The 21578-nt window shown below is 61.5% G+C and overlaps 5 protein-coding genes across 18 annotated transcripts in view; 1 reads left to right on the forward strand and 4 right to left on the reverse strand.

The window, feature by feature from the left end:
- Nucleotides 1-2744, reverse strand: FKBP2 (FKBP prolyl isomerase 2). 4 transcript variants are annotated; one of them, XM_037838170.1, is made up of 6 exons: nt 2605-2744; nt 1195-1363; nt 748-860; nt 586-632; nt 239-274; nt 1-143 (listed from the first exon to the last, which is right to left on the reverse strand). In XM_037838170.1, the coding sequence occupies exons 2-6, from the start codon at nt 1357-1359 to the stop codon at nt 82-84; spliced, it is 423 nt and encodes a 140-aa protein (XP_037694098.1). In that variant the 5' UTR covers nt 1360-1363; nt 2605-2744; the 3' UTR covers nt 1-81. The 4 variants fall into 4 exon arrangements, with proteins under 4 accessions (XP_037694098.1, XP_037694100.1, XP_037694101.1 ...); XM_037838172.1 differs by lacking the exon at nt 2605-2744 and adding an exon at nt 2274-2297; XM_037838173.1 differs by lacking the exon at nt 2605-2744 and adding an exon at nt 1989-2071.
- TRPT1 (tRNA phosphotransferase 1) lies at nt 1297-18135 on the forward strand. Of its 4 annotated transcripts, none has more exons than XM_037838147.1 (9): nt 1297-1419; nt 9794-9972; nt 13445-13650; nt 14041-14124; nt 14355-14436; nt 15539-15708; nt 15803-16226; nt 16292-16402; nt 16553-18135. In XM_037838147.1, exons 1-9 carry the CDS (start codon nt 1325-1327, stop codon nt 16642-16644), a joined length of 1443 nt encoding a protein of 480 aa, XP_037694075.1. In that variant the 5' UTR covers nt 1297-1324; the 3' UTR covers nt 16645-18135. The 4 variants fall into 4 exon arrangements, with proteins under 4 accessions (XP_037694075.1, XP_037694078.1, XP_037694076.1 ...); XM_037838150.1 differs by lacking the exon at nt 1297-1419 and adding an exon at nt 7533-8121; XM_037838148.1 differs by lacking the exon at nt 1297-1419 and adding an exon at nt 11898-12193 and having other exon boundaries at nt 9850-9972.
- VEGFB (vascular endothelial growth factor B) lies at nt 3921-7331 on the reverse strand. 4 transcript variants are annotated; one of them, XM_037838155.1, is made up of 7 exons: nt 7009-7331; nt 6321-6468; nt 5903-6099; nt 5666-5739; nt 5430-5465; nt 4950-5185; nt 3921-4351 (listed from the first exon to the last, which is right to left on the reverse strand). In XM_037838155.1, the coding sequence occupies exons 1-6, from the start codon at nt 7066-7068 to the stop codon at nt 4972-4974; spliced, it is 729 nt and encodes a 242-aa protein (XP_037694083.1). In that variant the 5' UTR covers nt 7069-7331; the 3' UTR covers nt 3921-4351; nt 4950-4971. The 4 variants fall into 4 exon arrangements, with proteins under 4 accessions (XP_037694083.1, XP_037694084.1, XP_037694085.1 ...); XM_037838156.1 differs by having other exon boundaries at nt 4950-5084; nt 7009-7329; XM_037838157.1 differs by having other exon boundaries at nt 6426-6468; nt 7009-7328.
- Nucleotides 7600-10589, reverse strand: DNAJC4 (DnaJ heat shock protein family (Hsp40) member C4). 4 transcript variants are annotated; one of them, XM_037838162.1, is made up of 7 exons: nt 10571-10589; nt 10248-10358; nt 9531-9624; nt 8923-9107; nt 8672-8836; nt 7902-7988; nt 7600-7809 (listed from the first exon to the last, which is right to left on the reverse strand). In XM_037838162.1, exons 2-7 carry the CDS (start codon nt 10340-10342, stop codon nt 7698-7700), a joined length of 738 nt encoding a protein of 245 aa, XP_037694090.1. In that variant the 5' UTR covers nt 10343-10358; nt 10571-10589; the 3' UTR covers nt 7600-7697. The 4 variants fall into 4 exon arrangements, with proteins under 4 accessions (XP_037694090.1, XP_037694089.1, XP_037694088.1 ...); XM_037838161.1 differs by lacking the exon at nt 10571-10589 and having other exon boundaries at nt 8672-8833; nt 10248-10533; XM_037838160.1 differs by lacking the exon at nt 10571-10589 and having other exon boundaries at nt 10248-10533.
- FERMT3 (fermitin family member 3) overlaps nt 16629-21578 on the reverse strand; it is a 17220-nt gene continuing 12270 nt past the window's right edge. The window contains exons 7-15 of one of the 2 annotated variants that reach the window (XM_037838145.1): nt 20276-20383; nt 19995-20129; nt 19861-19910; nt 19635-19759; nt 19298-19404; nt 18957-19190; nt 18475-18599; nt 17248-17389; nt 16629-17156 (exon numbers count right to left, since the gene is read on the reverse strand). In XM_037838145.1, coding sequence (XP_037694073.1) covers nt 16977-17156; nt 17248-17389; nt 18475-18599; nt 18957-19190; nt 19298-19404; nt 19635-19759; nt 19861-19910; nt 19995-20129; nt 20276-20383 — 1206 coding nt within the window. In that variant the 3' untranslated portion in view covers nt 16629-16976. The remainder of the gene's footprint in view (nt 17157-17247; nt 17390-18474; nt 18600-18956; nt 19191-19297; nt 19405-19634; nt 19760-19860; nt 19911-19994; nt 20130-20275; nt 20384-21578) is intronic. The other variant, XM_037838146.1, reaches the window with a different exon arrangement.

Raw genomic sequence — 21578 nt, forward strand, 5'->3', positions numbered from 1 at the left:
TTGAGCTTTAAGGTTTTTGTTTTGTTTTGAAACAGTCTGGTCCCTGCTGGGGCCTCTCCCAGCTGCCCCTCCCCAAGTGGGCTACAGTTCTGATCTTCGCTCTATCTTGAGCAGCTCCACCTCGAACACCAGAGTTGCACCACCTGTGGGGAGAAGTGGGGTCAGGATGAGAAGCAGGGCCACAGGGAGATGGTACGGCAGCAGGGCGCAGGGGGGTAGAGGGAGGAAGGAATGTTACCTGGAATCTTTGGGGGAGCTCCCCGCTCTCCATACCCTGTTGAAGATACACAAAGAAACAAGGTGAGCTGTGGCCAGGCCCACCTCCAGCTCAGCAAGATGGTCCAAAAGGAGGTGTGATGGAGATGGAGAAGGTGAGAAAAGAGGGCAGAGGATGGGCACTCAAGCTGAGTGCCTGAAGGATCCTGCCCTGTCCTCACTGCTGGACACAAGCCAGGCTGGGCAGAGGCACACGTTGGAATGAAAGGATGGGATGGAGACCACTGCAGTGGCTGAAACAGCCTTAAACCGCCCCCACCCCACCCCCTCAGAACTCCCCCATTCCTCCCTCAGGGAAGGGCCTCTTACCTAGCTCTGATGGGATCACCAGCTTCCGCTTTTCCCCCTCACACATCCTGCAGGAGGACACATGCTCAGCACATGGCAGCCCCCAGGCTCCCTACCCCCCACCCTTGGGGCCTTCCTCCCACAGCTCATCTCCTGGACCTTAGCCTCAGACCCCCGACTTACCCCAGCAGCCCCTGGTCCCAGCCCTTGATGACCTGGCCCGTGCCGAGAGAGAAAACAAAGGGCTGGTTCTGGGGCAGACTGCTGTCAAATTCCGTCCCATCCTCCAGCTTCCCCTGTGGGATGGTGGGAGGGTCAATGAGGGGGAGGGACTCCTGCCCCCATCACCCCAGCTGCTCCCCCCATCAAGCTGGTTCCCATAGCATTGGCGGCCACGGTCCTTGAAAGGCACAGTGCCTTGGGCAACCCACAACACACTGTGGTCACCTACTCTTGCCAACTTGAGGGGTCGACAGTACAGGGCAGGGTTTAACCAAGAAAACTGGCTTAGAGGGGAGAGGGGACTTGCCCGAGGTCACACACCTGGTTGGTGGAAGAACCTGGCTCCCAACTCCTTTCTGGTTCCCAGAAGCCCCACCCACCCCTCAAAGATCCGCCTCCCTCACCCACCGTGTAGTGCATGTGCAGGACATCACCCTTCCGTGATTTGATGGGACAGTGGTCCACCCGCTTCTTGACCCCGATCTGCAGCTTCCGCTTGCCCTCGGCACCCGCGACCGCGGCCAAGGCACTCAGGCAGATGGACAGTACTGCCAGGACCCAGTTCAGCCTCATGTCTCTGCGGGCACAGACCCCGACCGACCCGGAAGAGGGCAGGGAGAGCATGGAACACAGGCAGGTGCCGGGAGGATTCCACCCCGCCCCCGCCGTATCGTGCCTGCCCGTTGATCCCCTTGTCCCGGGTCCCCGCCCCTCCCCCGGACTCCGCGGCCACACTTACCGGTCCAGTGAGAAGGGGGCTTGGCCGAGGACCCCAGCAGCGGGAGGAGGGGGTCAGGGGAGGCCACAGCAGCCAGGGCCCCGCCCCTTTGCTCTCCCCCAGATCCCTCCCTCCCATTCCCCGGTCCCGCTCTTCAGTTCCCACCCGTCCCTTTGCGTAAAGTCCAGACCCTCTCCGGCTGCACAGCGGGTGCCCCGACGGGGCGTCCCCACTCACGCCACACCGAGCTGCCCCCGGCCCAGCACACCCACACCTCTGCGGCTGCTGCAGGAGGCCGGCCCCGAGGTACCCACACATCGCCACTTGGAGGCTCCGGGGAGCCCCGGTCCTCCGGGGGCACTCCCCAGCCCGGCTCTGTGTCCCCTCCCGGGGCGCCGCCCCAACTCTGAGCCCTTGGGGGTCTCCGGGGAACCCACACTGGCTCTGTGTCGGGAGGCCGCCGAGCCCGCTCCACCCACACCACCTCTCCTGGGGGAGTCCTCGGCCTATCACGTGCCCATGACCGGCCCCCACGAAGACCGCCCCCGTATGGACGCCCCGGGCCATTACCCGGGCCTAGCCCTCCGCTAGGCTCCTTAGCCCCGCCTTTCAGGGACCGTGGCCCCGCCCCCGACCCTGAAGCCCCGCCTTCGGCTGAACTAGACCTCTTTTCCCGAACCGTAGCCACGCCACTCACTGGCGGAAGGCCCACCCCCAACACCTGGGCTCCGCCCCCCTCGGTCTCCAAACCCGAAGCCACGCCTTCCACCTGTTCCAGCTCCTCCTCCAAGCTCCAGACCCCGCTCGCCGCCGGCCCTGGCTCCGCCCTCCGCCGCGTGCCTCCGCCTTCCGCTGGCACCCGCTCCGAGGTCCCGCCTGTCTCGGTTCCACCGGCCGCCCCGAGTCCCGGGGCTCCACCCCTTGAGGCGTGAGGTCCCGCCCCTTGCGGCATCCCCAGGCAGTTCCGACCCCAAACCCCAATTTCCTCGTAACCTATCCGTCGTCAACACTCGGAGCCCCGGCCCGCTCCTGCCCGGCCTGGCCCAGCCTGCCCTCCGGCACCCCGGCTCCCCCCAGCCCGGGCTGTGGCCCCCGCTCACCTCCTTGCCGCGCCCCCGGACTCAACCCCAGGCGTGCGGCCTTTGCGCAGGCGCGTTGTCGTCGCTGCCAGGCCGGGCCACGCCGCCCTCGCTCATTGGACCGTGCGAAACCCGCTGCCACAAGCCCACTGGGGCGGCCCCCTCCCTAGCTCCGCCTCCCGAGCCGCTGCGTGACCCATGCGTCACTTCCGGTGGGAGGCAGTCAGTAAGGTTAGATGAAAGTGACTTCCGAAAGGCCCCAAGGCACTTCCGGCCGAGGTGAAGTTGAGGTCACTGTTTCTTGGGCTCCCTGCGCGAGTCTTGAGGCAACATCTTTTGGCGCCCCCCAGCCTCTCCCGCTGCGCCCCCGTTTGCCCGTGGGCGGTGTCATGATCCGCAGTCCTTAGTTGCTGTAGAAACAGCCGTCTTCACAGTGAGACTTGGGTTTGAATTCGGATTCTACCACTCGATAACGGGCTGTGTGACCTTGAGCAAGGTCCTTTCCTGGACTCCCCTCTAACACGGGCTTGCTAACACCCACCAAATAGGGCCCTGTAAGATTGTGGCCCACGATGTGCAGCACTGGACCCAGGCCCTAGTCTACAGAGAACGTTCTTTCCCTTTCTCTCCCGCGGCACCCAGGCTGACCCATGCCTGCTGCTCACTGACTGCCGAGTCATGACTGACTGGCTGGCTGGGCCCGTTTCCCCCATCAGACAGTTGTTTTCAGGTGCTCCTGTATCCACCAGTGCCCAGTAAACATGCCAATTGGAGTAAAGAACCCACAGTGGGAGGCAACGAACCCTAAGTTGAGTGTTAGGGAGACAGCCGACTTGGGGTCAAGCACCAGCTGTTAGCCTGAGCCTAGTTCTTCAATTGTAAAGGAAAATGCCAGGGCCAAGCTCAGAACTGAGGATTAAATAAGGTGCATGTGAAGCACTGTTTATGTCTGGAGGGGCTAAGTGGGTTGGGGAGGTTGAAGTTCCAAGGCTCCTAACCCTCCTCTATCTCACTCTGATTGGCCTGTGGTGTGATCAGTGACATCAAGGTGGAGAAAATGATTTGAAAATAGTAATCACTAGCTCTAGGAAGTCTCTTTTTCCTTTTAACCCCATTCCTGCTTCCAGCACATGGAGATCATTACCATCCCCTCCAAGCTAACACCCAGAGGAAGCCTCCGTTAGGGTGGCAGCTCCAAGCAAACCTCTGTCCCTGGGGTTATTGTGAATGTCCCTTCTGCAGGGAGAAGCAAGATAACCTCTGGGTCTAGGAAGCAGTGTGGTGCACATTCATGCCCAAACCAGCCAGCCTGGACAGTGACAAACGACACAGGCAGGGACAGCTCCTTCCGTCTCTTTTATCAGGGTTGTACAGTCCTCGTACCAAAACCCAAATCCCATTACTTGCAAGGGATTGGGGTCTTCCTAGTGGGGAAGGGAGGAGCCAGGTGTAAGATGCTCACTTGCACAAGATGGCTAAAAACAGAAAGAATCTCATTCTCCCCCAAATTGGTACATGATCCTCCTGATGCCTTCAGGTCTCCTCATCCAACTGTGCCATGTTGCATGACAGTCATGGGGGACAAGGGATGGCAGGAGAGACCTCTGAGAGGCCCAGGTCCTGGAGCAGCATCTGCCCCGGTGGAGGTCTTGGGGGCTGGGCTGTTCTCCCCAGGCTCTCCTCTTGTCCTCCTCTGGGGTGTGGCCTGGGAGGCAAGTGGCCTTGCTGAGTCTGGAAAGCAATGTGTCACCTTCGCAGCTTCCGGCACCTGAGGAGGGAAAGAAGGGGGTCTTTTCACTCTGGATCAGCCCCAGCTCCTCTTGATTCACCCTCTTGTTACCATCTGTGAGCCCCATTCTCTCCTGAGACTCGTGAGGAGCCCCAAAGGACTTGAGGACACCCCATGGCCTTGCTGTAGGGTAGAGGAGGGGTGAGAGGCACCTCGGACAGGGGTGGCCGCACATTCCCTGGCTTCTCAGACAGAGCTCATAAAGTGGGACCCCATCTGCCCCAAGGGCTTCTGGGAGGGCCCAGAGCTTTTAAATTAGGATGCTGTCTCCCTCATTTCTACTCCAGTTAGATGTTGCCTCCTTCAGGAGACCTTCTCTGACCCCTCTATGGTGGGGTCAGATGTCCCTCATACAGCTCTCACCCTCCACAGCTGGCATCATCTGCCCTGGGGTCCCACTCCCATGTCAGAATGTGAGCCATGTTATGCCAGAGCCAGCAGCCTCTTGGTAAATATTTGTTCAACACATTCAACAGTTTCCCCTTCCCTGACTCCTCTCCCACTGGCAGGCTCATCCTGAACCTGTTCCAGGGCAAAGCCTTGATGCTTTTCCAAGATCTATCTTCAAACCCCTCACCTGCAGGTGTCTGGGTTGAGCTCTAAGCCCCGCCCTTGGCAACGGAGGAAGCTGCGGCGTCGGCAGTGGCAGCGGCAGGTCCGGGGGTCAGGGCGCTGGCGGCGCTGGGAGCAGGGTGGGCAGAGGGGCCTGGGGCTGGAGTGGGATGGGTGATGTCAGCTGGGGAGGGTGCTCTGGGGATGGAGTCCCAGCCCGGAACAGAGCGGGGCTGGGGGCGGTGGTGGGGAGTGGAAGCCCTAGGAGGAGAAGCAATGTGTCCGGGGTGGGAAGGAAGAGACTTCCCAGAAGCTGGGGTCAGGTCAGAGCACACAGACTCGGGGAGCAGAGGGAAAGGGGGGAGGGGAGATGAGTGGGAGCAGAAAGAGGGGAGGGGACCACAGGTTCCTGACACACTCATATCCCCCTGGCCCACCCACACATGACATCCTGGGTGCTGGGTCTAGGCTCAACCCCACCTCAGTGGGAGCCCAAGACACTCACCTCTCTGGCTTCACAGCACTCTCTTTTTTTTTTGGTCTGAAAATTAAGAGAGACAGACAGACAGATAGGAGAAGGGATCAGGAAATCCAAGCATCCCACTCTCTTGCCCTGGATCCCAGGCCTACCCCTGGCTCTGCTCCCCAGAAACCCGGTCCCCACCCCCAGATATCAGCACACCCAGCACCCCAAGCCCAGCACTCAAGTCTGTGAGTGCAGAGGCTGGGCCTGGCTGTCACCTGCATTCACACTGGCTGTGCTCTTCCAGCGACATCTCCCCCAGCTGACTGCTTGGATACCGGATCATGAGGATCTGTTCTCAGGAGAACAGGGTGACAGATAGCGAGAGGAAAAGAGAAAGAGGACCTGGGCGGCCAACACATCAGCCTCCTGTGCCCCCAGTCTCTCGGCTGGCCCTGCCCCCAGAGCTCTGGCACACGGTCCCCCAGCTGGGCACATTCCCCTGGCCTCGGTACCTGCATTCGGACTTCGTGCTGCCCGATGGGCACACACTCCAGGCCGTCGTCAGGGCAGCAGCCACCGCAGCGGTGCACGGTCACGCAGCTGGGCACCAGCTGCTTGGCCATGGTGCCCACAAGCTCCATGGTCAGGGGCACCACCACCTCCCGCGGCTGGCAGGTGGCGCGGGTGTACACATCTATCCATGACACTACTGGGGGCAGACAGGGAAGGGTTCAGTTCCCACTGGGCTTCCTGCAGCTGCTCCCTGGTTCCCCTACTGCTCCCTCCCCGCAGCTGCTCTCCCCAGTCCCCATGTCACCACCACCTTCCTCCCTCTTCTGCCCTCCCTGCCCTGCCAATGCAGAGCCCAGGAATCTCACAGCCTCAGTTCCCTCCTCTGTGAAATGGGCAGAGTAACAGTTTGCATCTTACAAGGGAGTTGTGATTGATTACACAGCATGATGGAAACCTGGAGCCTGGGCAGGTGGCAAGCCCTCTTAGTGTTGGCAGTTACCAAGTCACTGTCATCACTATTACCTTTCTTCTGGTGGCCAGGAGCCTCAGGCTGGGTGTCAGGAGCCTGTGGGAGAGGAGAGACCTGAGGTGGGGGGGACACCTCCTTGGATCGGGAGCACCTTCTAGGAAGGGCTGGCTGCTCTTGCGCCCGGGAGGCTCCACTTCCTCTCTGCTGTCTTCCCAGATTGCTCTTTTCCTGGGGCATCTGCTCTAGCCTTACCTGTCCTCTGTCAGCCACCTGGGACCTGTCATGGCCCGTGACCCGCCCGGAGAGCTCTGCGGGCAAGCGCGAGGAATCTCCAAGCCTCGGCGCCCGGCAAGGGCACAGTGGGCGCCAAGTCGGGTCCTGAGGGCACGGAGGCGGCTCCGCCCCCGGCTGCGCCCCAGGGACGGGGTGGAACTGGGTGGGGCGGGGGAGTGGCCCCACGGCCGGGCTGGCGGGGAGAGCACCTCCCGGGAGATGCCCGGGCCGAGCCCCGGCGGCGCCCCCGTCCTCGGCGGGACCCGGGGGATCCCCGCGGCCGAGTGCGCGCCGCGCCTCCCCACTTCCGCCAACCTTGAGAGAGGGCACGGCGCGAGGGCGGGATGTCGGGGCCGCGCGTACCTGGGCGGGAGCCAGCTGCAGGAGCGCGGCGAGCAGCAGGCGGCGGAGCAGGGGGCTCATGGTGCCCGCGGGGGCCGCGCGCCGGGGGCGCCCGCATCGCCCTAGCCTGGCGGCGCGGGGGGCGGCGGCAGCCAAAGCCCCATGGCGCGGGCCCGGGCGCGGCGGGCGGGGGCCGGGCGCAGGGGGCGGCTCCTCCGCGGCCCCCTCCCGAGCCCTGGGCCGCAGGCAGCGCAGCGCAGCGCAGCGGCGGCGGCCGGAGGAGCCGGGCGGGCGGGCGGCGGGCGGCGGTGGCGGGCGGCGGGGACGGCGGGGGGCCGGGCCCGGGCTGGCGGGCGGGCGGCTCATGTGACCGAGACACGCGTTCCCCACCGGGCCGCGGGGCGGGGGCGGGGCGGGGGCTGCGGGAAAGGGGGGGCGAGGCCGCCGGCGGGGCCCGCCCCCTCCACACGCCCCCCTCCCGCTGCGGCAGGGGAAAGGGGACGCACCGCCCAGGGGGCCGGGCTCCCCGCCGCCGCCGCCGCCGGAACCCCGAGGGCAGGGCGCTGCCCCCACCAGGAGGCCCCCGGCCTGAAGGAGCGAGCCAGACGCGAGCTCTGAAAATCACTTTATTGCACGCGTTTGGGGGAGTGGGGAGCCCCGGGAGGGAAGCCAGAGGAGGACACAGCGCAGGCGCCATCCAGGCGAGCCCCTCAGGGGCTGGCGCCCGGGGATACGATCCCGGGGTCTTGAGGAGACCGGGGTGGCGACGGCGACTGCTGCCGCCTCTGCTGTCGCTCCTTCTGGAGCCTGGCTCTGTTGGCCCTGGAGGAAAGAGGAGCTGTGTGGTTGGGGCAGGGATCCCGCAGGGCGGTGCCAGGACAGTAAGGAGGGGACAGGACAGAGCAGGGACAGACCTGGCCTGGGCCCGCGAGTCGTTGTAGATGGCTGTGATGATCCGGTCCTTTTCATCCATGAAGCTTCGGTGCATCTGCTCCAGCTTCCTGCAAAGGGGTTGCTATTAACCCTGGGACCCCATCTCTGGTGCCCTCCAAGTCCCGCCCTCCTCCATCCACCCATCCGGGACTTCAAGGCTTTACATCTGTGGAAACTGCAGCCTGACCCTGCCTGTGATAGGTGCGGAGAGGGGCAGAATGGGCCAGGGCTTGTCCAGGGCCCAGTGGCCACCAGGTCTCTGGCTGTGCCACTGAAGGTGCTGACAGTGGCAATGGACATCAGGGCGCTGCTTGCAGGAGACTAGAAAGGGTTGTGCATCTGTCCCCATCGCTGAACTAGGGAGGTTGCTTGCAGCAGACACCAGCCCTTAGGAATCTTTGCTGTAGAAAATCACTGTCCTGCCCGCCTGGAAGGGAGAGTGGTGGGGAGCCTGCTGGGTAAGTGAGGACAGTTGCTGGCGAGGCCTCATTAAAAGGCATCGGCTTGTTGGTGGTGATTTCGGTTGGCTCCAGTGCTCCCTGGCAGCCGGTGCTAAAGGTTTACACTCAAATTATGAAAAACTACAAGTGACAGCATTAGCCACAAGTGCCCCTGCTTCGGCCAAATGCTCCAGGGGCTAGATTTCATGCAGCTCTCACCTTGAAGAATACAAGGGTGCGAGCCACAGGGGCTCCCCATGCTGGGCTGCCCCTCCCTTCTGCCTGTCACCCCGGGATGGGCAGGGATGCACCTGAAGGCAGCGTAGTGCAGGCCCATGCCTGCCAGCATGAGCAGGAGGCAGTACCCCAGCACCCGCTGGTTGTGTTTGTGCTGCTGCTGCCTCAACTCGGGCCCTTGCGGCCTCACACCATGGAACTGGGCCCAGTAGTGTGCGTTCGGAGGCTCCCAGGAGCTGCTGGGGGGGAAGCAGGGAGGATAATGTAGGGATGAGGCTCCCCAGAAGACCAGGGTGGGGGCAAGCAGGGGGTGGGACTGCTGTACCTGTGTGCATAGCTGGCTGGCCTGGGGTGGGCTGTGGTTCCTGGGGACCTCGGGGGGCTTGCCCACCGGAGCTGATGATCATAGTTGTGGCGGCTTTGCTTGTGACTGAGTACCCGGTATGCCTCATTGAGCTCCACAAAGCGGCTGTGCAGGGCCGGGTTCCCGGGGTCCCGGTCAGGGTGCAGCTGGGGTGAGGCAAGGGTCCCCTCATTTTCCTTCCCATGCCCATGATGTCCCAGCACAATGGCTCAAATCATGCCCAGAGGCCCTGGCTGGGCAGTAACCTTCACCTTCACATCCACATACCCCTCCAGAAGGCTAGAGGAAGCACAGATGGCTGCTCCCTGCCTGCCCACACCATCCAGCCCCTTCTCTCTCCCCATATGGCCTGGTCCAGGCCTTCTCAATCAAAAACAGGCTAGCAGGTAGAGGAAACTAGCCCAGCCCAGTCAGGACCCCTGGCCTCCAGGCATCCCCCACCACCACCACCACTCCCTACCTTGCAGACTGAGGGAATGCACTCAGCTCAACCCCAGCCCCGCCCCTGGGAACTGGAGCCCACCACATCTGGCTCAGATCCCCCTCCCCCAACTTAGGGGCACTGGTACCTCTTTGGACTTGGTGAAGAAAGCTCGTTTAACTTCTTCAGCGCTGGCTCCAGGATGTACCCCCAGCAGTTCATAGTAGTTAGTGGGGCCAGACCTGTGGAGAGCGACCCCAACCTGCAGGGGCTGAAGGAACCCAGAGGATACCCCCTCCCCAGCCCTCCTGGCCTTTCTGGGCCACACTCTTCGACCCAGTAGCCAGGACCTGAGGGGGCTGAGGAAGGCGCCAAGGCAGACCCATCTCCAAATCACCCCTCCTTTTTTAGAGTTTCAGGCATGGTGCAGATCAAGATTCTCCATGTGTGGTCCTCTGACCCCTTGCATCTGAAACACCTGAAAAGCTTATTAAAAAAACGGATTCCTGACCTCCACCTCATTCCTCCAGACCAGAATATCCAAGGCAGACCCCAGGAATCTGCATTTTTGCAGCTCACCCCTCCCTCAGGTGAGTTAGGACAACCACCAGCGTTGGGGAAAGCGCGTTGGGTTTGAATGACACCGGGGCTCGAATTCCAGGTCTGTCACGTAACTTGCTGGGTGACTTTGGGTCGACCCTTAATCTCCGAAGGTGAGGGTTACCTGAGGCAAGCCCGTAAAGCACCTGGCTCAGGGGAGAGAGACCACAAGTATCCCAGCACCTAAAGCGGGGATTAGAGCTCGGCAGGTCCTCCACAAAAACCCGGTGAACGACCGGGCCCGGGCCCCCGACGCCCGACTCACCGCTGCCCGGCGGCCGCCCCGAGGAGCCGGGCGGGAGGGCTGTGGGGCCACAGCCGGCACAGGCGCAGGGGCGGCAGGAGCGGCAGGGGCGGCATGGCGGCAGGAGAGCAACTGGGGAAAGGGGACCACAAAGAGGAGAGCATTGCGACCGGGATGGGCCAGACAGCAGGAACGCTGGGGTCTGAGGGAAGGATCTCCGGGGCCCTTCCCCTCGCTGGTTTGGGCGTCCCGACCACCAGCCTCGGACGCCGAGACCCCCTCCCCGCCCGGGGAGGTGGGGGCAGGGGAGGGGCCTCATCAAGCTCCGCCCCCGCCGCACTCACCGACTCCACAGCCGCCACCATTTCCTGCCCTTACTCAGGCCCCGCCCCCAGCACACTCATTGGCTTAGACACCGGGTCACGCCTATCTGCCGGAAGGTGTCGACGTGCGGGGACGACCCCGTCCTCGCACGCCCATTGGCCTTTGATGCCTCGGGCCCGCCCACGAGGCCGCGGCCCCTGGATGTGCTGCCAGGCGCTGGCGCCCCTGCGGGAAGCCGGCGGGACCCAGCCAGGGACCAGCTGGGTGCCCGGGACCTGACGAGGCGGGCATGGCCCTCAGCTCCAGCTTGCAGCGAGGCTGGGTTTTTGCTTTCTTTCAAGTCATTTGCCCTGTCTCCCTCAGCACCCCAGGGCTTTCCCAGCGGCCCCTCTCGGTCTCACGGAAATAGCACACGCCAAAGGAATCCAAGAACAAAGTCCTTTATTGTCTTTACAGCTGTGGTGATTGGGCTGGGGATCCTGGGGCGACTGAGGCAGGACCTCCCTGGACCCGGTTGTAGAGGAGGACGGCGCCTTTGGCCGAGGGGCAGAGCTCGGCCCAGATCTGGGTCTCCTGCAGCCTCCACAAGCTCTGTGGGGAGACCCACCCAGACATTCAGCCCTCGGCACCGCACCCTCCACAGGGAGCCATGTTAGGGGGCGGAGCATGTTAGGGGGTGACTCTGGAGGAAAGCTCTGTGAGACCTGCGGGTCCCCGTCTGGCCCAGCCCCCCAGGTGCACACCATGCCTCTCTGTAGGCCCCAAGCCCTAGGCCTGGCCCAGGCGACACGCGCCATCCCGCACCTGTGTCTCCACAAAGGTGATGCCGGTGGACTCGTGGGCCTCGGGTCCCCCATTCAGGTAGTGCTTCCTCACCTGCTCAGATGTCAGACTGCACCTGGAAAAGGACACAAGGGTGTCTTAGCCTTGCCCCTCAGCCCACCTATCCTAGGAGCCAGGATCCTGTCCCCCAGAGCCCACTCACTGGACGAAGAACTCGGCACTGGCACGGCCGGCACTGGTCTCGTTGCAGGCGATGCCCAACAGCAGGGGCTGACTCAGGGTGGGCAGCGGCAGGTTCACCTGGGGCCAGGGGTCTCATTTGTCAGTTTCGACTGCCCGTCTCCTTACCCTTGTGCAGCATTTTAGTTTGTAGATCAAGTGCCCAGTATTGTGTAGCTCTTGGGCTTGTTCATTTCACATATAGGAAAACTGAGACCAGAAAGATTGAACACTTTGCCCAGGGTCACCCAAGGAAAGTCAATTTAGTAACTGAGACTCCATTTACTCCTCTTTCAACAAACCTGGGGAGTAGGTGAGACATTGATCATTGTTCCCATTGTACAGAGGAAGAAACTGAGGTACAGAGAAGTGAGGGCTAGGGTTCCAGTCCCAGCGTGCTCAGCTGCAAAGCCAAGGCCTTCCTCTGATGCCAGCCAGATGCCTGCAGATCCTCCCGCCAGCCCAGACCTGTGGAATTCTGGCATGTTCTACCCCATCCCTTCATGCCTACCATCGGGCCGCCCCTCACTCACCTCATCACAGATCTCCTGCAGGACACTGGAGAAGAGCTCTCGCACCACCAACTCCCCAGGAAGGTTCCCATGCTGGGGTCTGTCACCAGGGCACAGGGCCTGTGAGAGGTCAGGCTCAGACCCTGCTCCCCACCTCCTACCACCCTGTCCTGCCAGTACTTGCTTGCCCTGTGAGCCTGGGTGGCATGATGTAAGAGTCTTGGTGATCCCTTGCCCCAGGCCCTCTTTTTCAGATGAACAACCAGAGGCTCAGCTAGCAAGGGGCCTCAAAGGGGGTCAGGGAGTGAGATAGGGTGTCTGCTTCCTCTGCTCAGTGCCCCCCCACACACACACACACACATACACCTTATATATTCTCCAACTTCCCAAAGGCCTGAGACAGGGGTCAGAGGGGAGGCTGAGGGGCTGCCCTGAGCAGAGCCTCTCCGAGAGTATACCAGGCCAATTCTCCCTTCCTTGCCCAGCATGTGCCTCCTTCCATCCAGCAGGACAGGGTTCACTGCCCCTTTAAGGGATGCAGAAACTAAAGCTGGGAGGGCTGGAGCTCCAGATCTCCAGAGCTGTCTGGGTCTTTGTTCCCAGCTCAGTGCTCACCTGAGGCTCAGGGTGCCCCCCAGGCACGTCCACCAGCCCGGGGGCCTCAGCCACCTGCCGAGAGCGGTGCAGGAAGACAAGGAAGCCATCTGTAGTGGCCAAAGCAGCACCCACCCCTAGTGGGTCCGCCAGGTAGGCTTGCCTGTCACCCCAATCGGCGGCCCCCTGCTGTCGCAGCCAAGCAGCCGAATTGGCCCAGTTCGTGCCCAGGAAATCTCGGTAGGAAGTGAGGCCCAGGCACAGGAGGAGCTGTGGTTCTGGAGAGTCAATGGGCGCCAGGGTGGCAGAGTGCAGGCGGAATTTGGGAGCATCGAAGATCCAGGGCTGGGCCTGTCGCCGGGTCTCCCAGATGGCAGCGATGTCCTTGTCCCCTCCTGGCAGTGGGTGACGGTCGTAGGCTGGGCTCAGCTCGGCCCTCACCTGCTCCTCAGGAAGCCCACCCCGGGGGCACTGCAGCAGCAGGGACACTTCGGGGTCCATGGACTGAACAGGGTGGCTCTGGGGAAGGACACAGCCGGGACTGTCACCTCCAGGGCCTCTCGGCCACTCCTGGGCCCAGCAGCAGGTCCCCTCTGCCAGTCCTCCTGAGGGTATCCCCATCCCTTGACCACTCCTTGGGCACTAAGGGGTCCTGCCATCCCCACAAGATCCCAGCTGGGTACCCGGGACCCCTGCTGGCAGGGATCCCTGGGACTCCCGGGCACCCCTATAACCCTGGGGTCCTGGGTCCAGTCACCCCCAAATACCCATGTCCCCCAAACCCAGGGGTCCTGCCTCCAAGCCCTGACGTGCAGATAGGCCCTCCCAGGTCCGGAAGCGCCAGCCTCCACCGGGCTCTCACGCGCAGACTCGGCCCAGAGGCTCCGCCCCTTCTCGGAGCGGAAGTGCCCACCCCTACCTCTGCAGCATCTCATTGGCCGGTCCGGACGCTCAAGGTCGCACCCGGGCAGCCGCCTGGCCAGCGACAGTCGGTGAGCCTGGCGGGCTGGGGTCCGCCTCGTTGTTCTGTTTGTGCGTCTGTCTGTCCAGGCCGGCCCTGACGCCTCCGCCCTGCCAGCCCGGACGCTAGATCCGCCTCCGCAGGCCGCCCGGGCTGCAGAGCCGCCAGCCGGGAGCTGGGGGACTTGGTTTCCGTGGGCTCCCAGGCTGGCGTACAGTGTGATTCTGGACAAGCCTTGGCTACGGAACCTCAGTTTCCCTATCTGCACCCTGAAGTTGGGGGGTTGGAAAGTAAATTTAATAAGCTGAATGTCCCACCCCCTTCTCCCACTTCTTGCATCTTGAGGCTTCATGACTTTCTGAGCAGGGTAGGGACGTGGGAGAGTCCTTAAAGCAGCCCCCACATGTCATGCTCCCCACAGGTCTCGGTCATGAACACCTCTGGAGGAGGGAGGCAGGAAGCAGCAGGACACAGGGGGAGAAGGGCTCCCAGACCTCGAGAACAGGTGCACACCTGCACCCCCACCCCCATGGTGGTAGGGCAGGGGAGGGGGAGTCTGAGCCCTGGCTTCCTGGGATATGAAGGTGGGGTGGGGGTGGTCCTGCTGAGGGTTCACACTCTTCCCGGAGACCATAGCGACTCATCTCTCTCTGCAGCAGCGGCTCACTCAGGGTTCAGGGTGGGCAGCAGGGCAGGGTCACTGCGGGACTGAGGGCCAACGCTGGGCTCTTTCAGGACCCTGATGTGCGACTGTCCAAGGCTCTGTCCTATGCCCTGCGCCATGGGGCCGTGAAGCTGGGGCTTCCCATGGGAGCAGGTAAGTGAGGATCTTGAAGGCCTTGGCGAGAAGGAGTGGCCGGGCCCGTGGAGCACTGTCAACCAGTGCCCTAGCCTTTGGCTCCCCGAGACTACTCTTTGGGGAAGGCACAGCCGGGCATATCCTCCCCATGTTCTCAGAGCCCCATATGGAGCCCAGGCCAAGTGGGAGAGGAGCCCCTGTTTGGGCCAGGCTGTGCAATGGTCCCTCCAGCCAAGTGGCCCAATGAACACTTTTCCCAAGACTGGACACTGAGGGGGTCTGTTGGGGCAACCGATGTTGGCTGAGTGTCCACTGTGGGCCAGGTACTGGGTTAAACATTTTATCTTTGTGACCAACCTCCACGAGGCAGGTCATGTCCCCATGTGTTCCAGTTTGTAATGCTGCTGTTACGCAAAATACCAGAAATAGATTGGCTTTTATAAAGGGGGTTTATTTGGTTACACAGTTACAGTCTTAAGGCTATAAAGTCTCCAAGGTAAGTCATCAACAATCAGGTACCTTCACTGAAGGATGGCCATTGGTGTCTGGAAAACCTCTGTTAGCTTGGAAGGCACATGGCTGGTGTCTGCTTACTCCCAGATTGCATTTCAAAATGGCAGTCTCCAAAATGTTGCTCTTGGAGAGTTTTGACCTCTCTTAGCTGCAACTCTTTTTCAAAATGTCACTCTCAGTTGCTCTCTGTATGGGCCTGTGTGACTCTTTTTAAAATACCCCAGTGATCCAATCAATAAAGACCCACCCTGAATGGGTGGGGCAACACCTCCATAGAAATAATCGAATGAAAGGTCTTGTCCACAGTTGATTGAGTCACATCTCCATGGAAACACTGAACCAATAGGTTCCAACGTAATCAGCACTAATCTGTCTGCCCCCACAAGATTGCATCAGAGATAATGGTATCTTGGGGGCCATAATAATCCAAACTGACATACCATGTAAGTTAAAGAAACTGAGGTCCAGAAAGATGACACTTTCCCAAGGTCACACAGCCAGGGACAGATGAAGCCTGTGTGACCCTTGTTCCTGTTGCCTGAGGCTCCCCCTGTGACCTGGCCCAGGCCACAGCAAGGTCAGCCCCTGAGCACATGCCTGCTTGCAGATGGCTTCGTGCCCCTGGGTGCCCTCCTGCAGCTGCCCCAGTTCCGCGGCTTCTCGGCTGAAGATGTCCAGCGCGTGGTGGATACCAATGGGAAGCAGCGGTTTGCCCTGAGGCCAGGGGACCCCGGTACTGGCCCTCTTATCCGGGCCAATCAGGGCCACTCCTTGCAGGTGTGGCCTCAGGGAGCAGGTGGGAGAGCTAGGTGTGGCTCCTGTCTGGGGGGGGGGGGGGCGTTCCCTGCTGCCATTCACCCACCCCTCCCAGGTACCTGAGTTGGAGCTGATGGCCCTGGAAATGCCACAGGCCCTGCCCCCCGTGTTGGTACATGGCACATTCTGGAAGCACTGGCCATCCATCCGGCTCAAAGGCCTGTCCTGCCAGGGAAGGACACACATCCACCTGGCCCCAGGACTGCCTGGGGACCCTGGTGTTATCAGTGGTCAGTGTCCCCACCCACCACCATCACCCCGCCTAGCAGCTCCCACCCAATCTGTCCTCCCAGGTCCCCCTTCAAGAGGCACAGCCTCCCTTGTCCAAGGCCACCCCATGCCCTGCATGCAGCAGCAGTCCCCCGCCAGGCCACCAGCCTGCCCAAGGCAGCCAGGCCCCAGCTCCAGTTGTCTTTGCAGGCATGCGGATATAAACTGCCAAGTGGCTGTGTTCATTGACGGAGCCAAGGCCCTGGCAGGTGAGTCTGATGCATAGGGAGCATCCTGGGGAGGGCCTGCATCACATCCTGGCTCTCAATTTCAGATGGAATCCCCTTTTTCTGCTCCACCAATGGGGTGATCCTGACTCCGGGGAATGCTGATGGCTTCCTGCCTCCCAAGTACTTCAAGGAGGCCCTGCAGCTACGCCCTACCCGTGAGGATCTCTCCCCAGCCCACCCTAATTTCTTGTGCCTGGAGCTTGTGCCCTTCTGCCCTCACCTCCTTCCCAGCCCTCAACCTCCTGGCCCAGCCCCTGGCTGACTTCAGTCTCCCTTTCCCTAACCAACTCTTATTTCTATCTCAGGAAAGCCCCTCTCCCTGGCTGGTGATGAAGAGACAGAGTGTCAGAGTGGCTCCAAGCACAGCCCCAGAGAAAGAGAGATGATGCAACAATAAAATATTTATTTATAAAAAAGAAATTTTTAAAAAACAACAAAAGAAATTCCAGTTTGAAACCATGAATCATGATCCTGTAGCTACAACTGATCATCTTTGTGTGCTCAGGGGCTTCGGTTGGGTTGGGGGGCATTGGTCTTGGCCACTTGGGCACTGGGTATTGACAGAGTCTGGCCCAGCGAGGCCCCTGGGCTGCACAAAAGCAGTGACAGCGGGCAAACGTGCCCAGCTTGGTGCATGTCTGGAGAGGGCGAGGAGCGGTGAGTCCCAGTGGGTGTGGGAGTGGCCGTGGCAGGTGGTGATCAATCGGAGTGGGGGACAGGAAGACGCCCTCAGAAGGCCTCATGGCCCCCGGTGAGCTGCAGGAAGAGGTCCTCATCCAGCTCCTCGCCACGGGCCCGCTCCCGCGTGGACAAGAAAATGTAACCTCCGATGTACTCGTGTACGACGCGACAGCTGGCAGACACACAGCAGAAGGCCACGTTGATGTGCTCGTCAAACTCGATGGCCACCTGCAGGGCGGGACCAGCAGAGGGGCTGGGAGGGGTGGCGCGAGGGGGCAGCCCCGGCCCCTGGCCCACCCGTGCCCACCCCTGGGCCCACCTGCCGGATGTCCCAGTTGACGTTCCACTGGCGCATGTTGCTGAAGCGCCAGGTCTTGACCACGTCGCCCACAGCCAGGTCGATGCGGATCAGTCGGTTATTGGCGATGCCCAGGATCTCGTCTTTCCTGCTGCCCTTGAACCTGGTGCCGAGGGGGAGCGGGGGTGAGCTAAGGCCCCACCCTGCCTGGCCACAGAGCACAGGGCAGTGCCCCAGGCTGGCACAGTGGGGCCAGATAGAGCCACGTTCACTGTTCTCCAGCTGTGCGGCCTGAGTGAGCCATTCAGCTTCCCTGGGCCTCAAGGGCCTTATCTGGGCAATGGGAGTTAATGGACATAATCATTACACGAGCATTTCGCAGCACAAGGCAAATAGTCCGTGCCTTGAAATAATAACTTTGCTTGGGGATTGGGAGTGTGGGTGTCATCATCTGTTGCTTCGTTTGCCCTTGGGCTGGGGGAACCTGGGTAATAAAAGGGGACCACGTCAGTAACAGCATCCAGCCTTAGCCCTGCTCTACAGAGAAGCTGTTACAGGTTGAACCGTGTCCCCCAAAAGGAAATGTTGATGTTGTCTGCTCCGGTACCTCAGGATGTGACCTTATTTGGGAAGAGGGTCATTACTGCCTAACTCAAGTTAAATGAGGTCACCCTGGGAGGGGCCCTGACCCCCATGCTTGGCATCCTTATAAGAAGAGGAACTGTGGCCAGAGATAGAGACAGAGGGGAGAAGGCCACGGGCTGTGGGCTGGCCACCCCCAGAAGCTAGCGGGGGCCTGGAACGGATTCTTGCCTGTGAATTTCAGAGGGAGCCTTGCCTGTCCACACCTTGACTTTGGACTTCTAGCTCCAGAACCGTGAGACAATAAATTCCTTTTGTTTTAACCCACCCTCTTTGTGGCTCCTTCCTTAGTGTCCCTAGGACACTAAGGCCCAAGCTGACCGAGGCCCAGAGAGGGGGTGGTCCGTGGCAGAGCTGGCACAGGAGCGGCTCCCCTGCTTTCCTGGCCTAAGCTCCGTCTCTTGCGTTTGCCATAGGGGCCGGGGCGGTGACCAGGCTGTCCCCAGCCAGGTCTGTCCCCAGAGAACAGGGGAAGGGGGGCCTCTGAGGGGCAAGGGTGGTGCCTGCCCAGGACCCACTCCTGGGATGGGGGCCCAAAGCGGGTCCAGGCGGCAGGTGAGGGCAGAGGCCACACTTGGCAGGGTGGGGCTGGGGTGGGGACCGTACCTGACCATGAAGTAGGAGATGCCAAAGTCAGGCAGGGACTGCCAGGCCTGGATGAAGCGCAGCTGGGCCTCGGGCAGCGAGAGCTGGGCCACGTTCTGGTGGGCCTCCAGGATGCGTGGGGTGAGCTGCAGGACCAAACTGTGAGAGCTCTCCCCTCCCCCCCCCGCCCCAGTCCCCGAGACACCCCACCCAGGGAAGGCGAGGTGCCCACTGCAAGGCCACCAGTGGGTGGTCTGTCACCACTCAGCACGTGTGAGCTGAGCCAGGCCCGAGGTGGGCATGGCCCTGGCACCAGGGCCTTTCTGGGGTTTGAGTGAGCGAGTGAGCGGATGAGAAAGCAAGAGGCTGTGGTGTCTGCCGTGTCAGGGACATGGGGAAGAACAAGCAGGCACCAGGCTTGCCCGAGAAAAAAACCTGTGGAGACCCAGGGGTGACCAGGCAAATGCTTTGGTCTCTCCTCCCACCCCCACCCACTCTGGCACCTGCTTGGCCTTGAACTTGCGCTGGAAGCGGGGGGCTACGAGGCCATAGGGGTTGAGGCCCTCGGCGGAGGCGTCGGGGCCCTGGGGGTGGTTGCCTGAGCCCCCGCCGCCCGCCCGCTGCAGGCTGAGGAAGGCCAGGATGGCCTGCACCTCGCTGGCATAGCTGCTGTCTGCCATGGTGCGGCCCTTGGAGGCCAGTCGACAGCCGGCCATCCAGCGGGCATACTGCTGCTCCTGGGGAGGAGGGAGGGAGGCTAGCCAGGCTCTGGCTCAGACCCCAGCTTCCCCCGAGGCCCCGCCCACCCTGGCTTGGCCCCACCCCCTGCCCTGCCTTCACTCACATCCTGGCACCGCAAGTAGATCTCACTCATGCCCTCCGGTGAGGGCACCAGGAGTTTGATGCAGAACTTCTGGCCTGATATGTTGACATCAGGGACCACCTCACAGCCTGGAGGGAGAAATCAGGGTGTGGGGTCGGGGCAGGGGAGCCCTGCCTGAGACCCCCCCATGTGAATGCCAGTCCTGTGCAGCCACCTCAGGACACAGAACATCTTCCCTGGTTCCCAGGGGGAAACTGAGGCAGGGTGAGTGCCTGCACCTGTGCAGCCCGCCAGAGTCAGATGGAACCCCTGCCAGCCCCTGCCTGCCCCGGGCCTGACCCAGGCTGCCCTCACACACCCTTGAGGTTGAGCTGCTGAATGGGATCCCCAGGGGCCTCGTCCTGGCTCTTGTAGTAGGACAGTGTGGTCTCCTTGAACACCACCCAGTGCTGGCGGTACCCCTTCAGGGTCAGCTTCCGGGGCCTAGGGGCGAGGTGGGGGGTTAGCGGAAGGCCCCCCTCCTTCCCTCTCACTCCAGACTGCCCCCCACCCCCCAGGGCTGCCCACTCTGGGCCTGTACTCACCGGAAGATTCGGAGATGGTCCTTGAGTTCCGGGATGGTGGTGAGGCTGTCCTGTGGCAGGAAGGGTGTCAGAGGGCCACCCGGGTCTCCTGAACTTGATCCCGCCCCCCGCCCCTGGCCTGTGCCCCTCCTCACCAGCATGTCTGTGGATGCTGACCCCTCCAGCTTCACCTCCAGGTTGCTCAGGGCTGCATCCAGGTCGTCTAGCCCCGGGTCCGTGCTCCGCAGCTCGCCCACCTCCCCACTCTGCGACAGCTTGTTGATGTGGTACTGGGTGGGGGCACACAGCCAGGGGCCTGAGTCAGGTGCCCATTCACCCAACAGGGGCCCCTAAGCGGGGCTTCCCCAGAGACGCCGTCCCTGCCCAGGGCCCACCCCGTGGCCCCCTGCCCGGTGCCCCCAGGCCAGCCTGGCACCTGCAGGGCCGCGAACACCATCATCTCCTCCTCGGTGCAGTCCATCTCCTCCAGGAGCAGGTCCCAGCGAGCCTGCTCGTACAGCTGGGTCAGCCGCACCGGGTCTGTCTGGAGTGGCGGTAGGGGCGGCCAGCTCGGTCAGACTCTGGCTGCCCCAGGCACCCTGGGCACACAGCCCTGCCAGCCTCAGCCCTCACCCCTGCCCTCCTCGCTGGCAAGCTCATTCAGTGTCCCCACAGGGGCGGCAGAACCCAGCACCCCCAGCCCCAGCCTTACAACTGACCAATGCCCCATTTCCCCCCCTGCAGCTTCCACAGTGGCAGCTCATTCATGCCCCAGATCAGGGCACCCTGAGTTTGGTGGTGATGAGAGAGAATGGAACTGGGGGGGGTGGGGGCTACACTATGTAGAGAATCAGTCAGGGAAGGCTTCCCCAAGGAGGTGACATGTTGACACGTGCTGAGACTGGAAGGATAGCAATGGGTCCCTAGCGGGAAGAGTGACAGGAAGAGCATTCCAGACGGAACAGGGAGTGCAGAGGCCCAAAGGGGGATCCCAGTTACCCACAGGACAACCCCACGCTCTCTTGAAACCCAACCAAAATTGATAGCAAAGACCTTAAAAAGGTAAACTCAAAAGGACAAAGAAGAGGGGGCTACAGCATCTGAGAGATGGCAATACAATTTTGGAAGATGGAAAGTAAAATCATGAATGGGAACTGGGTTACGGGGCACAGAGAGCTGGAATCCCCTCCGCTGTTCTCTGGTAAAGGCACTAATGAGTTTTGAAAATAGGCAGAAAGCAAACAGCTCAAAGAACCAAGCTCCAAACAGAGGCCTCCAGTTTACGGCAGACCCCTGGGCGGGCTCCGGACTCAGCTTGAGGGGAGCAGCCAGGGTGAGACGGAGCAAGGAGAACTGGTAGGAAGTCTGAAAAAGGAGCCAGTTCCTCCCCAGTCCCTGCAGCCAAGTGGCAGCCAGCTGGCAGCTGGCGGAAGCACAGAGATTTATTCCCAGAAGATCCTGAGCCAGAGGGCATCTGCACATGGCACCCAGGAACATAATTATAAAGCTCTAGTAATTAAGACTGGGTGGCACTGCCAGGTGAAATATACTGACCAGTGGAACCAGAGAGAGTCAGGGAGAGCCCCCCACATACAAGCTCACCTGGTTTAGGACAAAGGTGACTCTGCAGCTCACTGGGGGAAAGGATGCTCTTTTAAATAAATGGCTCTGGGTCAATTGGAAACCCATATGTTAAAAAAAAAAAGTATTTGGACTCTACCTCACACTATTTACCAATA

The sequence above is a fragment of the Choloepus didactylus genome, chromosome 6 (genome assembly GCF_015220235.1).
Source record: "Choloepus didactylus isolate mChoDid1 chromosome 6, mChoDid1.pri, whole genome shotgun sequence".
Classification (NCBI taxonomy): Eukaryota; Metazoa; Chordata; class Mammalia; order Pilosa; family Megalonychidae; genus Choloepus; species Choloepus didactylus.